General features: G+C 37.3%; 1 protein-coding gene across 1 annotated transcript; it reads right to left on the reverse strand.

Annotated features, from left to right (window-relative positions):
* Positions 1-2,094: 2,094 nt before the first annotated feature.
* Positions 2,095-16,505, reverse strand: LOC118782373 (galanin receptor type 1-like). Its single transcript, XM_036535698.1, has 3 exons — positions 15,843-16,505; positions 13,557-13,622; positions 2,095-2,412 (listed from the first exon to the last, which is right to left on the reverse strand). The coding sequence occupies exons 1-3, from the start codon at positions 16,503-16,505 to the stop codon at positions 2,095-2,097; spliced, it is 1,047 nt and encodes a 348-aa protein (XP_036391591.1).
* Positions 16,506-18,005: the final 1,500 nt, after the last annotated feature.

The following is an 18,005-nucleotide window of genomic DNA, read 5'->3' on the forward strand; positions in this document are numbered from 1 at the left end:
GTTTGCTGGTTACTGATGTTGCTTTTAAATAGAACTGTTTACGGAAGTCAAGACGCTTTTCTGGGCAGTTCCAACATATCTAACTAATTAAGGTAACTCACAAATAGTTAGCTAGCTAAATGGGTATTAAAATGATCAATTAGAATTTATTCCACAGCTATCATTTGTAGTTGGCTGCCTGGCTAGCTTTTTGGCCATGTGTTTATTGGACATTGACCTCTACCTTGAAATGAATCAACGAGGTCACACCTTCAGGTGACCCTCTTTCTCATATCTCTCTTATAAAAATAACTGACAGTAGGAGAATTAGTAGCTCTTCAGCAAATTGTGACTGTACCTGCGTATTATCTTGATAATGAGCACGAACGTCAACATAGAGTGATATTGACCATATACCAGGCAATTGTGACTAGTAGAAGTATAATAAATACAACAGTGGGTGTTATGTAAACACTCATGGCAATATGTACAATAGCCTTGAAAATGAAAGCAAGAGGCCTCTAGCTTTCAGCCAGGGTTTTTGTATTTCAAAAGTGGCAACCCTGCACAGACCAGAGAAATGGAAAAATAGCGTTCTAGCATTCTCCTTCTTGTGACAAGCAATGGGAAGCAATTTAGTGGGGAGTTTTTCACTAAAAGGATGTCAGTGTGGAAACCTTTATAGATCAGCACCGCACACACTATTGTATGTTTCCTCTGCATGCTTATTTCTGTGATTTTTGAAGGATACCTTTGTAAAATCAGCAATCCACAAACCTGAGATTTAGCTAGCAAGAAAAAATGTTGTCCATGAGTTAATAGTGAGAACAAGATTGTAATTTGTGCCACATTCCTAATGAATTGGCAGGTTGATTAAGAAGCATCAAAAATGTTCATAGGATGATTTTTTTTAATTAAAATATTTCTTCAGTATCAGGTAAGTTCAATTATTAATTAAGATGTGTTCCCTTTTAGCTTTTGTGTATGTTTTCTGTATTTTATTCAATGCTTATATTAAATAAAAATAGATAGATATGCTGACAATTCTACAGAGCAAGAAAGAAAAAAGCATTAACCGATACTTTATTTTGTTGTAACCAGTTAGGAACCTTAGTACTGTCCTTTAATACAAAGACAGGGAAAAATAATACTTCTGTTTCAAAGGAACCAGTAGTAAAACAAACAGTTTGTATTTCATGGGTTTCTCAGGGCTCCTGTGATGTATCTAAAGCTCCAGAATACAGTGGAAAAACTATTTCAGTTCATCCCGTTTGTGAATCTGTCTAGATTTGTTGACTGAGGAGGATATATTCAGGTAGTGGTAAAAAAAAAAAAAATTAAAAAGCAATAAAAAATCAAACGTCAAGTAAGTAATTCCATTGATTTTTGGAAGTCTCTGGTCATTGTTTTTTAACTGTCATATCTCCATATTCATGGTAAAATACGATTTTCTTCGTTTGTAGCATTCAATAACACTGAAAACCTCTAATGAACGCTAGGCTCCAGTTTATGCTGATGTCAGATGTGTGACCTGCTAAGTCAATGAAACACAACACATGATTTCCAAAATTTAGCGTTTTATATGAGTGATAATCCAAATCCTTTAGAAAGACCAGACACTGGTAGTAAGGATGATAATGCATGCTTCTCTGTCTTATTTTGCTGAGGAGTTCCGGTCACTAATGAAGCTGTTGAGAGAGTAAAGAGTTTTGGTAATAGGAAACATCTGAATTTTCAGTGTACAGCATATCATGTTTGATACACTTACTGCAGACAACTTTTGACTAAGTGGAATTTTAGTTGTTCTTGTCATGTGTTGGGTACATACCAAGATGTGCTGACTCTGCTCTTTTACAGAAACAGACTGGTTATGTGCACTGATAAACGGCCCTATGTAAGGTAAACAATAAACTGATTGTATTTTAAACACATTTAACTGTTATTTTAGTCTTTAAGACTTGATTACTGCTTAATTTCACTTGAGATCATTTTATCATTAAGATTTCCATAATTTTCCAAATGAACCCATTTTAAAACTGATATGTCTCTGTTTACACTCCCATAGTCCACTGGCTCTTACATTGGGTCATGGACTAACCACCATGCTGTCATATTTCACATGTTGGTGGTAGAATGAGTGGTGGAAAAGTTCTCCATACGGATGCGAACCACTTTCTCCACCGGGGGAGGCGGGAGGAAGAAACGGCAGGTGAACACTTGCTGGCAGGCCTTGCGGAAGTTCTCAGACAGGAAAGCATAAAGGATGGGGTTGACACAGGAGTTTCCATAGGCCAGGCAATGTGAGATGATGCGAAAAGCAAAGGAGGCGTCATTCAGGGGGAAGCTACCAAACTCCACCCACATGGCGATGATGTGATGGGGCATCCAGCAGATCAGGAAGGCGGCCACCACCAGCAGCACTGTCTGAGCTGTCTGAGGACGACAGAGGGAGAACCATGGAAGTCAGAATGACATGACTGAACCTTATTAGCTTTCATTACAGTACCGTAGCACTATGATCATCATTAATATGTAATTCTGAGAGAGGCAGTGTTTGAAAAATACAGCAGACATCTGCAGCATTTCAATCAGAAATGTAATTATAGAAATGCTTTTACTTTTCACTTTCTCCTAGACAAGTTCATTTTACCCTTGATTCTGCTGTCCAGGTATCAGTAATAACTTTTCACCAGAACAATGTATCTGCTAAGTGGCAGCTTAGGACAAAGGGCAGTAAATGTAAAATTCTCTTTTAGATGGGGTCAGTAAGCTGGCTGAGGCAGTGAAGGGGAAACCCAAAACAATCAAACCCATGAAGGACTGAAACGCCCAGGAAACCTTTAGATGCGCCCCTTGGAATTCATTGGATTATTAGCAATCAAAGAGACAAGTTGCTGATTGAGACCACAAAGCAAGTTGTTTCTGTTGGAAACTCTGATTTGCTCTAATTTCATTTCCATGTTTTTCTCTAAGTTATTGTCACTTGTGTAAAAATGAAAGTGGTCCCAGTTATGAATTTGCACAGATAATATATTGCTCCTCTTGATAAGCTCAGGCTAGACATGTTATTTCAAAGTCATGAGAAGATATTTTCTTAATTAATTTCATAATTAAAATAAGTAGGACTTGGGGTTCATGTTATTGCACAATTTACTCATCAGCAAAAATATCATCAGAACTTACTACAACAGAAATCTTCTGCATATGTGAATTTAATAAAATAATGCAATACTATAGATACCTGCAAACCAGTGCAGTTTAGAAAGCAGTCTCTATGTGGGAATAAGGACAGTACAGGCTTATACCAACAACAGAGAGGTCTATATGCAGTATTCTGTTTCATAATAATAGGAAAGACAACAACAAGCAGTAAAACAAAAGGGCTCGGATTTATACATGAACAAATGTGCATAGGTTTTGTGCGTATTCTTACATTTATCCATTTCTCCATTTGAGAGGTGGTGTGAGTCAGAGTTTGAAATTGGCTGTGAAAGGTATCTGACAGAGTAAAGGCTGAAGCCCATGCTGGGACTGAAACAAAAAGGGAGGAGGTATAATTACATCTCTCTGACTAATGCACTCATAATTACTGTGATTTTTGGCAACATGCAGCACAGACTTGCTCCTTATCTGCTTTGTTCCAGGGGAGCTTGGCTAAAGCTGCTTATTTCCTTATTAAGCTCGCCATTTATAACTATAAAGCAGCGTGTTTGTCCACATTACACTGACTGCTCCAGGTCTCACATACTTAACAAAATGATAATGACCTGTTGCACCTCAATTTTAAGTGTAACAGTGGCAGTAGTTATGAAAGGAGATATACCTCAGAGGAAACACTTGCTAGAAACACATTTGAATTGAAAAAATGTTGGAAAACAACGCAAGACAGTGATATTGTGACCTTTCACCTCTGAGACAGACAGGGACAGACCCAACACACTATTCCAAACAATTGCAAACTACAGGCTGAGAAGAAAAACAACCTCTAGTGCAGGTTGTTTACATCAGGTTCTTCAAAAGTGGCATACATTACCATGTGAGGTTTTGTTAATATTACTAAATTATGGTAAAGGTCTCTGATGCCTTTAATCTTTTTTTACACTGTGTGTCAAGACAGCAAAACAAACACACTCATCTAAACAGTAGAAGATCCTTAAATACATCTTGGTGCCCTGTCTGGTTGGCTTTTGTTTAACACACACTAACGTTGGTATATTAGCAACTGCACACATTGTTATTGTCAGTCTGAGCAAGCGTGTGTATATATAAATCATGTATATTGTGAAAGGCTGATTTTATAGTCTGTCCCTCAATGACCCAGTCCATGATCAAAGGCAATGTTTTCACTTCTATTCAGAAAAACTGTTTTGCAATCATCTTATTCATTTAAGGCCAAAATAGTTCAGCATTAATGAATGCCCACTGAGGTATAGTTATCTATGATTACACATTGGGAGCTGGTCATTTCAGAAGGATTTTTTGTCTTTTAGTCTTGCGATTTGGTAATTCATCATAGGTTTTTTTTTTATAAAGATACTAGCAGATGTCGGATGAGATATTATATATATATGTTATATATATAATATATATATATATATATGTTTAAGAAGTTGTGATTATACATGGTAAAATAATTTCAAATGTGTAAGTTTGTTGCAGCTTCATTATGTTTAGCAAACAATAGACACTAGCCACTGACAAGATGAAACGCAGCTGCCCATGACTTCCTTATAATGTTCAGTGCCTACATGCTTTCCCTTTGATGGGCAGTGCATTTACACTAACAATAAGAGAATACACTCACAGCCAGCCTCATATTTTCAATGAACACATTCACCATTAGAGCATCAATGTGTTACCATCTGAATAATGAGTTAGCTCTTTCTGATTCTGATGATCTGATGATGTGGAAATGTATATATGAATATTAGGTGGGTATAGTTACAGGACCCATCTACTGCAGGTTCACTGGTTGCTGGGGGCAACAACTCTACACTATTTAGCTTTTCTGAACAATATGGATAATGGTGGGCACTATATACAAACTAATATATGTATTTTATGAAAACCCACTAGGACAGTGTCTCTGATTTATATTGCCTAAAACGCATGTAGATTGCATCAATAGAAATAACTGTTTTGTAAAAATGTAACATTAATGCGACTGTATTTCACCCAAACTAGATTTCACACAAAAATACTTTTTAATCCTTTTGTTTTCTTTGCAAATTCCCAACCAAAAAGTGAAGCTGAAGCTCTTGGGGAAAAAGGCCACTACCTATTTTGCAATTTACAGACAACACAGAGACAATCGACATCTATCCTCTGAAGGTAATAGCATGAAAAGATGGAAATTGTTGATCTGTGTGAAAGGAGGAAGCTAGATGGGTCTGCACAATCGACATCAAGTGTGTCCCTGAAATTAATCACGTGCATTGATTAAATTTGGCTAAATTACTGTGCTGCAGCTACCTCAATGACTCGCCATCTTTTTTTCGCTCATACATATATGTATACACACACATACAGACAGGCAGTTTTATTACAGGGAACAGAATTTGTCCTCTGATATTGTATTTAATTATCAGATTAGACAAGGTATGTTTGTACATACGTATGTCCTGTACAACACCACTGTGAATATTTATAACCGCTTTCTTTAATAAAATGTTTCTCATTACATTTTTGAAAATTTCCTATGTGGAATGTCTTCAAAACTGAATTCTCCCTTGACAACCACTCACATTTCAGATAGAAAATGGACACACTGCTTTAGGCATCTGTCAATTTTATAGCCTTTCAACTGTCCAGGGAAAGAAACACTTTAAACCACACTTTAAACAGAAACCACAAGAGGCTGCCAGGAAAAAAATAGGTGACAACCACAAATTCAATTAATGAGACCAACAATGAGCATACATTTTCACAGGTTCTTACCAGACAGAAATAGCTTTACAACAATGATCCTACTCTTCCACTAAGCGCATTGTGACCAGCATGTTGAACAGATAATTACTGCAAAATAATGTATAATATGTATCTTTGAAAAAAAAAAGGAAAATAATAAAATCACACAATTGCTTGGCTGGCACAAACTTCACACAATTACATTAAGTGACGTAACTGTTCTAGTGTTCCCTTAGACCCCTTTAGTTAATGTACACTAACCATAGCAAGGACCACTACCAGGTTATCTTAGAATAGAACCATATTCTCCTCCACTGTCAATCCCAAATATTTATCAACAGGATAAGAACTGACAAAACAATATCCATACCTTCATCTCTACAGTTTCACAATAGCTTCTTTTGCTAAAATGTAAAACTCATCCCAGAAAAAACATAACATATCAAAAGAAATGACAGGTTGCAAGCAATAATAAGGCTTTCTGCCTGACTAGTGTAGTGAGTCAGAGTTTGAAATTATCTGTGAGAGGTATCATGACCATGACAACAGTGGTGAGAGGATTATTTGACTTCTGTGAAAAGTTATTGAAATATGTAAAAAAAAAATACAGTCTACAGCAATATTGATTTTAGGCTTGGACCAAGGATGGATGGAGCAGTCTACAGACTATGCCCAGAGTGCATGCATTCATTAAGAAAAATCAGGTAAAGCTGTCAGGAATTAAACAAGGGAAAAAAATGAAATAATTAATTAATTATTTCATTAATAATTAATTAAACAGTTTCAGCCATTCTGGATTCAAAGCCTAAAAAAGGAAAATGCTTGACTTGATAAGATGAAAAACTAAATTCTAAGACATCACTACAAACAAAATATTAATTCAATGTGTTTCAGGATGTTACTCTGAATTCTTAATAAAATTAAACTGCATAAACAATAGCAGAATCTTTGTTCTCTAGCCTGCCCATTTTCAGGAGCATTTAGCATTAAAGGCCTCAAGGAACAGGCAGTTACTTTAAGCAGAAATGGCTCTCTGGGGGAAAAAAGATGAGCTAATTTTTCACACAATAAAGGCCATTGCCAACAGAATTAAAAATGAATAAAACAAATAAAATAAACAAAAACACCAAAAAAAGGATAGGGGATGCTTCATGCTTCTCTCCTATAGCAGCATTACACTAGATGTGTACACTAGATTACACGTAGATGTATATATAACAGCAGAATTATAATGGAAAGTTACCATATCCCCTTATGCACTGAGGTTTGGCATGGAGTGTGCTTGACACATATTTGAGAGGGGCCTGCTGCAGTGGAAACTGGGAAATGTGTCTTCCAAAGTGGTTTGGTTGTGGACCTGACCTCGCCAGCTGCACAAGATCAATTGTTTTGTAGCCGGCACTCAACTTGGTACTGATCTAATTTAGGAGTGATATAAACACTCAAGCAGAACTGAAGTTGCTTTAAATTAGCAGCTTAAATGTGACAACTTACAGCAGTCTTAAAAATGATCATGAATGCTAGGATAAGCCGTTTAAACACAACTTGGGTAAAACAACATGTTTGGATATTAAATACATTACCCTGTAATTTATAACCGATAAACTCAGAAAGATATTATTTTAGACACATTTTACATATAGTAATAGTACACTTCATATTGTATCATCATGCTTCCAGTCAAGGGATGGTTTGTTTGTGGTCATGGAAATGACCTCCAGAGCTCCTCTCTGATTCACTGTAATTGAGTCCATTATGTTGTCATGTTTCAGGATTTTTTCCTGCTTTTGATTGTAAGGTGTTTAATCATTCTGATGAGTGAGACCATGCTAACACAGTCACATCACTAACACAATTGTCTAAGCGAAAGGGGAAGCCGAGCAGCCATGATCAGTAATAGAGCCAGAGCTGACGCTGTTCAGAGCTCTCCCTCTCTCTACAGTAAGGTCATAAGGTTGCTGACAACACCCACAGCACAGTGCCTGAGCATCATGTGAAAGGTTACAACATATTTCCACACGATTTTACATAATGACTCATCACATTAAAATAGTGTAGCTCACACCTTCCAGCCTTATACGTTAGTGCCTAATAAAAGACAATTACTTGGGAGGGTTTCTATGAAGTGATAAAACCCACAGAAAATGCTTAATTGGACACCCCCCGGCATTTTTAAATCTCTCTTTGCTAATAAGCTGTAAGTAAACCTTTGCTCTGGGGTTCATTCGTGTTAATATACCTTTCCTTTAAAATCCAAATGACAGGGTGATACAGTGTAAGATAATCTACAGACATTTTTTGTAAATGCAGTTCTCGGCGCCCTCTGTCAGGGCAAAGAAGGCAAAGAAATGAACACATTGTTAATACTTAAACAACAACTAGATGGATTTAATTTTTAGGGAAGATATTTTTATTATTTCAAGTAGATCATTATTGCATTATTGCCGGCCAGAAGCAGATGGGCCCCCCCATGAGCCCAGTTCTGCTCAAGGTTTCTTCCTGATAGGGGGTTTTTCCTTGCCACTGTTGCCTTAGGCTTGCTCTCAGGGGGTCTCAGGCCTGGGAACAATGTAAAGCTGCTTTGTGACAACTTGTGTTGTAAAAAGCGCTATACAAATAAAAATGAATTGAATTGAAAAATGAATTATCAGCCTTGAGTCATTCCTGCATCCAGAGCTGCTATCTGTGTCCACATCTTTGAGAATTTCACAGGTTTAAAACCACACAAAGCCACAAAATATCATAAATATTTCACCATTATTTATACACAGATATTTCCATATTTCCATGTGACTGGGCAAACTGAATGCAGTAATGTCCCTACAGTTCATACATAACCCACGAAACTACACATTTACTATGACAGCTTTCTGGGTATGATTTACAACTGTGCAATCATCAGATTTTACACCTAATATTTTGCTTATGTGGTGGGAAGTGCTTCTAGACCCCATTCAACCCCCTCCCCAGTTTTTACCCAGTGGAAGGTACTAAGCAACTTTCAATGAGAAGCTGACAGTGAAATCAACAATTTTACTGTAAGAGAACTTTGCCTCCCCTCCTTCATTAGCAAAGACCACGTCCTGGAAATTGGGGTAATCGATGTGAATCTCTGGCAATGAGGACCATCTGGAGAGGATCACAGCTCTGATGCCTCACAGTGATAGTTGACTGGTCCAGCCGTAGGATAATCAAAGTCCCCCTGGAACAGTGGGTAGATGACTAAATTTGGGCTTTGCCTTCTTGTTGGAGTGCTGTGTTTAAAAGAGTATAGTGAAGCTCTGTTAAATCTGTGATAAACCTCTAGTAAAGGAACACACACATACAAGTTGCCCATCCTTTGACCTGATTTAATAGGCACATGGGGACTACATTTTGATAAACTGACAACTAATCATCTCAACAGTTTATCTCTAAATGATTTGGTGAATAAAGATATTTAAAAAGAAATGAAAGGGTTTTCAATTAGAAAAATATGACAATACTGCAATAGAACAGAAATTAAGGAAAGTATTTAACTGGGTGTCCCAAGTCTGCCTTGTAAGGGCAGTTCAGTTGTTGTTAAGCTTAGTACATACAATTCAACATTTTCTCAACAGTTATTTTAGTTTACTTAGTAATACTTGTTGACTTTTTTCAGAAACCTTCAAATTGATTTTGTTGCCCAATTTGGCCTATATGGTAAAATAACTGTAAGATACCTACTGATCTCTGTAACTATTAATCCATTGTAAATATATAAATGTTACCATAGTTCTTACAAAAACCACTCCTTGCTTCCAGTGACCTCTGTTGTAGCCTAATGCAGGATCAACAAATACTTGTGTGCAAGAGTAAGGGAAGATATTTTTATCCAGCACATCATATGATACAATTATCTGATAAAATCAACATTTTTATAAGGTTCTTGTTCTTGCTTACTCAGCGTGGGAGATGCTGCTACTCAGAGTTTGTTTGTGGTATTATATTTTGCTATAAAAAGTAACCTTATGCAACGTCTTTCAGTCTGTCAGTGGCTCCACAAGCAAGAGAATGGCTTAGAAGCTGACAGTGAGATCAGAATCAAATGTACAGGTATTGCTCTTGAGAATGAATATGATGGCAGCTCATGATGAACATTGTCAAAAACACAGCCTTTGATTTTCCATGTTGGAATGACAGATTGTGTAAGTTCTTACAGATATCTTTACAAAGCATGAATGTTGAAAGTAAAGTAACGTGAACCAAGGCTATCTGACAAATCATCACAAGACTGTTTTCATAAGTTGTCACTGCTGAAAAAATGTATTTGAGAAAAAAATGACAAAAACGTTTCTGACAAGCTTGGGCTACATTGCTAAATTATATTGTACTGTAGCATTTTATGTAGTTCATTTCTGATCTTTTTTATTTGCCATATACTCTTTGTTGTTATCCAGTGCAACTAGTGGACTAGTTTTTTCCCCCTCTGTTTTTAATTTTACTTATCAAATATTTGACAGATGTGATACTCCTTGGTATACTAGTTTCACATATTTTGTAGGTAGATACAAATATACCTGTTTATTCAAATGTCTATTCTTAAAAAAACTTTTGATGTCTATTTTTAATACTACTTAAGTAACTTCATATGGTAGCTCAGCTATTAACTCTTCATCAGCATTCAGCATTCATTTAGAAAGACACCAGTCATGAACGTTTACTATAATGGGAAAACTAAGCTTCATTTGAAAACAGATTGAAACAGGTCCACATGGAACTTTGTGAATTGCAGTATGAATAATTGTATGGACCTTAGGAGTGGTTACACCATTCATGCTCAGAAATAAGATTTTATATCATGTAGCGAGCTCTCCTTTTGTGTTGAATGCACAACAAAAACAGAAACCCAGAAACAATAAAAGCAATAGTTTCTGTAGGAAATCAGCATAAAGCATCTGAAAGCAAAAAGTATTAATTGGATAAAAGGCTCTGAAAATCAAAGCTCTAGTTATCAATTAATTATTGTTTTTGTTTTATTTCATGGATTTATTTTCATAGATATACCCTTTCTCTTTAATGCTTAACAGTATTGTATCCCTGTACTTAAAATATTGATTGAAGTGATTATTTTCCAGATAGAACTGTATAAAAGCTCCTCTTTGAAAAGAATCAAAAATATTGATTTCTTGAAGTGATTTTTTGAAGTGTGTGCCTTTGATCAGATAAATTCACAAATATGATTATGTTTAGCCATTAGCAAGGTTAATGTCTCCTCCTGTCCTCAAAATTCTTCCCTGTAAATAGTTTTTTGTTAATTAAAAATAAGTTGTAAGCATGGACATTGTACTCATTGCATCTTTTCCATGTGATCACATGAAATTTAATGAAATCCTCTTTCACTGTTTATGACAATATTTGTATAGATGTCTGTCAGTAGGTCTGTTGATATGCTGTACAAATCAGCAATAACAAAAATTAATGTTGAGGCCAAATCACTAAAGCTGCAAGGTAAGCAATCTAAAGAAATGTCCAGGGAAACTGCAAAGGTTTAGAGATACTGCAACTGTCATTGCTCATAATACTATCACTGCTACGGCTCCTACAACAATACGACTACAATTAATAGTATGATTACAGCGAATGTGTCCTGTTCTTAGCATCTGAATTTCTGTTAGTAATTATTAGTTGTTAAAGGTATCCATTCAGATGAGACATCTGTTATGAAAGCACTAGGAGAGATGACATGTCTGTGTGGGGTGTGATTCCAGTAGAGCTCCACAGGCTGTACATCTGCCCATGACTGTGAGGTCATTAGTCATGAAAGGTCTGTCTCTTCTCAGTGAGGACTCAACTCATGTGAACATGAAGAGGTTTGCGTTTTCATTATGTCTTGACATTTTTTTGGCTCCTTTACCCACTTCGGCTGTGCTCTCTGAGTAAAATGTAATGTGCATCCATTATGGCTCATGTGTGAAAGGTCAGCAATGTGGGGAGAAAATGGTGTGCACTACATTGCCAGTGTAACACAGGCCAGAGGACCTGGAATATTATGATTATTAATATAATATATCCTTCTCTTCTGCCCTATCATATAATATCAGTGAAATAGCCCTGTATTTCCTGAGAGTGACAATCCCTTGAAATTGGCTTCTAAGCCTGACCCTTTTCCCCATGCTTGCTTAAACGTAACAACAAGAGTAACAGCCTGTGCACTTTTAACTTGCATGTCAGATAATCTGCTGTCAGATTTAGGCTCCTAATGTTGCATTTTCAGTCTGTAACTACTGCTATAGTGTGTCAAAATACACAAAGACTCATGATATCAATATTACAAGGTACTCAGAAAAGGTTTAATGTCAAGATGTGCTGCTTCACTGTCATGCCAGCTAGTGCACATAGCCAATATGATCTGCTTTTCAACATCACTACTACAGATCTCTATATGACTGCCTGTAATGTGGATAAGTCCTGTTTTGGAGATGGGTTTAACTCAAGATTACTGTATTAAATAAATTGTTATACAAGCACACCATATTCAGTGCATATTTATTTTGGCCTCGAATTAAGTGCAAGTATTAATTTATGGACAAGTTAAAGTCCATGTCTTTTCCCCTTCAAATGACTATTGCCCTGCAGTAAAGCCTCTGAATTGAGGATTTAAGTCTCAAGGTTAGTGGTTTGTTGCTATAGCTACTGATGTCTGCTTTGTCATTATGCTGTAAAAGCAACTTCTCTTGAGCATGTTAGAAGCCAATTTCACCTCATTACTGTAATTAGCAAACGTTTTAAGGTAGGATATCATACCCTCCCCAGAGGTTATGGGCATGTTACTTTCACAGTCTGGTAAAAGCATCATTATTTTTACCCATCTCATTTTTTGTCACTAACTGCAAACAAGCTACCTCTGTAGTCATTGGTAACAGCCACCCTTCTACAGTCACTTTCCTTAAACAAGGCAAGGATTCATGAATACTGTTGAGAACCTCCATAAGGGTCTTTTTTATGTAAGAATCAAATTAAATCTAAAACACTGGATTTGGTTTGTATCTTATATAGATTTTCAGATTTTCTGCATATTAAATTCATGCTGACATTCATAATTTTTCTTCTGAGATTGATGAAGTGCTTAAACATGACATTGTCTGAGCACATTTCAATACACCGCTACACAGAAAATCAGAACACTACTCCCAAATCCATATGCAATTTACATTTAACATAAAAATGAATGTGTATCAATCAGAAGGTAATAAATACACATAGTAAGAGAAAAGTGGAATGACTCCCCACTCCAAAGTACTTCTGCAGTAGTGCTCTACATGATCTGCTCTCATTAATGAAATCATTTCTAATGATAATTCCAGAAAAAAAAGAAAATGAAGTATTGAATTCAAAAGCTTCCCCATTTCTCCTAGACTAAGTTTTTTGTTAATGTGTTTGCAAGACATTAGCAACATACTTATTTTCACAGCTTTTGTAATATGTTTAATTGCTGTTTAGAGTTGAGAATATGCATGACTAGCACCACATAAGATGGATATAAATACTTTAACATAACTTTTGGAAAATACATAACTGGGGTAGGCACAGTTCCTACTTTAACTGTCCTTGCTTTAACATATAAAGATTGCTAAGCATGCACAGTAATTAAATAAAGTAGTGATAAATATTATTGAGACGAGTGGTAAAATGTCGGTTCATGGTCCTACCTTTTTCTTTGAACGTTCAGATTTCTTGGACATGTTCTTGATTTTTTTATGGAGATGGCACAACACCTTCAAGTGAAAACAAAACAATTACATTTTATTTGCATAAAGCACACATCTTGCCCATATCAAAGGAAAACCAAAATTCCAAAATTTCTTATGTACCAATTGAAAGAAGAGTTGTAACACTACAGTATAATGTTTACCCTCTACACAACAAGTGTCATAGAGAATTTAGTTACGTGTATCATATAGCCACAGAGCTTTGTTTTTTCTTTTTAGAGAGTGGTTACTTCATGGCTCAATGACTAATCGTAATGTCTACTAATGTCATTAAATACTGTTGTCGTATGCCATACATTTCATCAAAGACCGGTGTTTAAGCAGTCATGAATACACACAGTTAGCTCAGCATTGTGACATGTAGCTAGTCGGTTTCACAAATAAGGTACCCCTAACTGTCATTGGGAAAATATGGAAAGTCTTTTCAAATGGCCATATTTACAAACAAATCAATACAACTGTGTTTTTAGGAAATTTGCAAGGGACATTAATGTATTTTTTCAGCCTCTGAGAGTTGGGGCTGGGATGTGGCAGGCTGAACTGGGGCACATGTGGCAATAACATCTGAGGACCTGCTATGCTCTGTATATGGTCAAGGGGCATTTGACATTTTAACACACAGTGAAAAAAATGTGGAAATCATGTACACTTTAAAATGACTGCATTAAAACATCTACACATGTGTGTGTCTGGTCTTTGAGGAGTTATACTACATTAATGGACAAACCTGATTTTAAAAGAAATTAACAAGCTAAATGCAGAGACTTAGGAAAAATAAAAGGGGTACTGGTGAACTGATTGTGTTGCTTCTGCAATTAGTGTGGAACAGTTCTAATATATCTGGTCTGTAGAAAGAAGTGGTGTATTTCAAATGTAAGGTAAAACCCCAAAGTGTAATAGAATTTTTTTGCATACAGTAAAAATGCATTGCATAAAATTAGTTAGCTGTCTACACTGAGAAATACTATATGTAAGCATCAGTCAGGACTTGCCTGTATTGTATGGCAATGAAACACTACATTCTGGGTTCAAACATGTCATTATCTTTGACTCAGTTAAGTACAGTTTCTTCTCAAACACAATCTGAAAAGTTTAGTGATCACTGCTACTGGTGTAAAAAAAAACTTACTGTAAGAAGTGGTAGAATTGAAAGTTAAGGAGAAATATTGATCCCCCCCCCCCACACACACACACACACACACACACACACACAAGCACACCCTGACTGTCTATGCTGCTCAGAAAATTGATATCTGCAAGAGCAAAATTAACAGATGTAGGTCACATGGCTAAACTGGACACACTATATAATTAATTTTGCAATAATAACAAGAAAATTATACAAAATAATATTAAAACACAGCATTGATCATTTTTACATACAGTGAAAATTATGTCTCAATATTACAAATACCTGACATTATACTTGTCCTAAAAATATACTCCACCCTTAAACCTAGGTAACAATTCATGTCATAGTTATACACATGTTCATAACAAACGGTACAGTGTGGAGGAATATTTGTACTTAAAGTCTTGCAAGTCTCCTTAATTAGACGGTCTATATAGTTTTCATTTTATGACAACATTTATATATTTGTTAGTGCAGAGAAACCTGTTCTAATCTTTAAAAAAATCTTATTACCATTTAACAAGATACGTAGTCATGAAACGTTTTGTTATTGTTACCTACACGTTTACTAATTGGCGGTATTTCAGTTGAATTCAGTTTCTTTCTTGATAATGAGTCGGCATCACCTCTCAAGTTTCAGTTGAACAGGTTCGATTGGCTCGTATATTGTTATTGCTCATCTTACCCAGTTTCCAAGTTGAGCGTAATTGACACCATAAAGCGCAAGGGTCAGGCAAAATTTCTTATCGCCAGTTGCCCACTTATTTGCACTTTGTTCTTACTTTGTAATTGTTATTATAGGTTGGATCCACCCTTTACGATTATATGTAAGCACTAAAGGCAGTCGTTTTTGCTTTCAGTGTACATGCCAGTCGATCTCTTGCTTAGGTAGCATTCAGAATCTGTCTTCCAAATGCGTTGGCGTTAAACTTGGGATGGGAATCATTGTCAGTATTTGAGACGCGCTGACAATTCCTCCATTGTATACACCAGAAACTGACAGTGTGGTATTTACTGAAAATACACTGGGGAATCAGAATCAAAGCACCCTACAGTCCACCCACCCAAAATATAGAAAAATGAAGTTTCCTTACCTTTGCATAACAGCATGTAATCAAAACCAAAGGTAACAAATACCCAACTATTAAAATTGTCACTTTGTATATGCGTTTGGGCACGTTTTCGGACCATTCCTCCCAGCAAAAGGAGCTGTTTGGAGCTTCTTGGTGGGTAGTTAGTCTCTGGTGTTGAGCCACTGGGATTGCAAAGACAAATGACAGAACCCATATAACACAAACCCCAATGACGGCGTTCTTCTTATTGCGAATGCAGGGGGACTTCTTTGCGTGCACCACGGCGATGTACCGGTCCACTGACATGGCAACGAGCGTGAAGATGCTCACAAGCATACTAACCATCACGAAGTAGTGCACAAACTTACACAGAAAGGCGCCAAACACCCATTCCGGTAAGGAATAAATGGTGGCTTGGAAAGGGACGCAAAAAAGAAGGAAAGACAAATCCGCTATACTGAGGTTCAGTATAAAAGTGTTCGTGGTACTTCTGGAGCGCCTGGACTTGATCCTCCCAATAACAATCATCACCAATGTGTTTCCTATCATACCCAATAGAAATATAAATCCAAAAATTACAGGGACAATCACTACCTCCGGACCACCATAACTCTCATCTGTGGTGTGATTCGTCTCCAGCAGACTATCAGTCCAAATAAATGAATCATTTCTAGACAGCAGCATGCCTCCATCCAGCGTTGCCATTCGACAAGAGTTAAAAAATACCACCGCTTCTAGAAACATATAGAAAGTGGTAATTTATTCCAGAGTTTCGCATATTTTTCATATCCTGTTGCACTGAGTCGCAGCCGGTGCCTACTACACACTGCTTCCTCCAGTCGTGAGAGCAACAGCTCCGCCGAACACTCAAGAAGTTCACACGTAAATCCCCACACAGCGCGTCTCATAGAGACTCAGGCAAGCACCGTGATGTGATATGAAAGTACCGTTTCATATCACAAATCCCAGTCGTTCTTAAAGAGGTATATACGCTTTAGTATGATATCCTCATTAAATGCATTCAGGATAGTACAAAGACTAGATTGGTGCAATAGGTAGCATGCACCTGAACTTTGACACTTCGAAGTGCTATGCGCAATGACAGACAGACGGGTGGGCGGAATATGTTCGTTCCTGTGGCATTTTGTACCAACCAATGAAGGTAAAGCCCAAAACGTTTGTAACACAGTGCCAGCAGAATCACAATATGTAATTGTGTGTCACTCACTGAGTCACACTGTACGCTGTAGTTAATCAATAAGACTTGGTACCGGACTAATCTGCAGATACTGCTTCGTAACGCCTGTAGCACCCTCTCATCTGTTCTTCACTGAACTAACATGAATAGTTGTTTTTGCACATTAATTTGTCCAACTGCTGCAAGTGGTGAAGGCTTCAGGCAGAGAACAGAGGACTTTAATGTTAAGATCATGTTGTAGGTCTAGTATGCTCAGATCAGCTGAGGAAGTGAGGGATAGATTCAGGTATTAATTAAAAGATAGTGAGGAAGTTTTGATTACAGAATAAACCACCTTTACACATTTTTTTTCCAAGAAACCTTTTGGGACTCACTTGGCAAATGCCAACATGGGGCACTTAAGTGAAGTGTTGTAGGTGGTGTTTATAAACTAATGTCGGGAGTGGACAGATGCCCGACCCCGCCCCAACCGGTTCGTTCCCTCCTAGGGATCCGCCCACCACAAAGACACCAGGACAAGGTGATTAGGAAAACACGCTCTTTATTTTACAAATAAGGAAAAACAGATACACCCAAAATTCATAACAGACGCATTTACGTTTTCCCCTGCCCTGCTACCCATTCCCGTCCTCCCTTTCCCGGACCCAGATGAGCAGGTACACAACCCCACACAATACAAACCCACACACCACACAACAGCCTTCCGCACACGTGCCCCACTGCAGTACACTCCGTGATCTGGTGCCCCTGCCACCCATGCACAGGGAGAGAGAGAACGGCTCTTTTCCATACCAGGGGGAAGTCCTACCACCGCAGGGGAGGCTCCACACATGCGTACGCACACCATGCGAGACACACACTGAGCAAAACAGAAATATTAGAGGGGGATGTAGCCCGGCCCGTGCCATCACGCTGGGCCTCGCTTATGTCCCAAAATAAAAAATAAAACGCAAAAAGACAAAGCCCTTCGTGTCGCTCCTGTGGAC

The sequence above is a fragment of the Megalops cyprinoides genome, chromosome 8 (genome assembly GCF_013368585.1).
Source record: "Megalops cyprinoides isolate fMegCyp1 chromosome 8, fMegCyp1.pri, whole genome shotgun sequence".
In the NCBI taxonomy this organism is placed as follows: domain Eukaryota; kingdom Metazoa; phylum Chordata; class Actinopteri; order Elopiformes; family Megalopidae; genus Megalops; species Megalops cyprinoides.

Coding starts and splice junctions, on each gene's coding strand:
- LOC118782373 (XM_036535698.1), bottom strand. CDS start 16,505: ATGCTGCTGTCTAGAAATGATTCATTTATTTGGACTGATAGTCTGCTG. Junction 13,623..15,842: donor TTACATGCTGTTATGCAAAG/GTAAGGAAACTT, acceptor TTTCACTTGAAG/GTGTTGTGCCATCTCCATAA. Junction 2,413..13,556: donor CTGAACGTTCAAAGAAAAAG/GTAGGACCATGA, acceptor TGTCGTCCTCAG/ACAGCTCAGACAGTGCTGCT.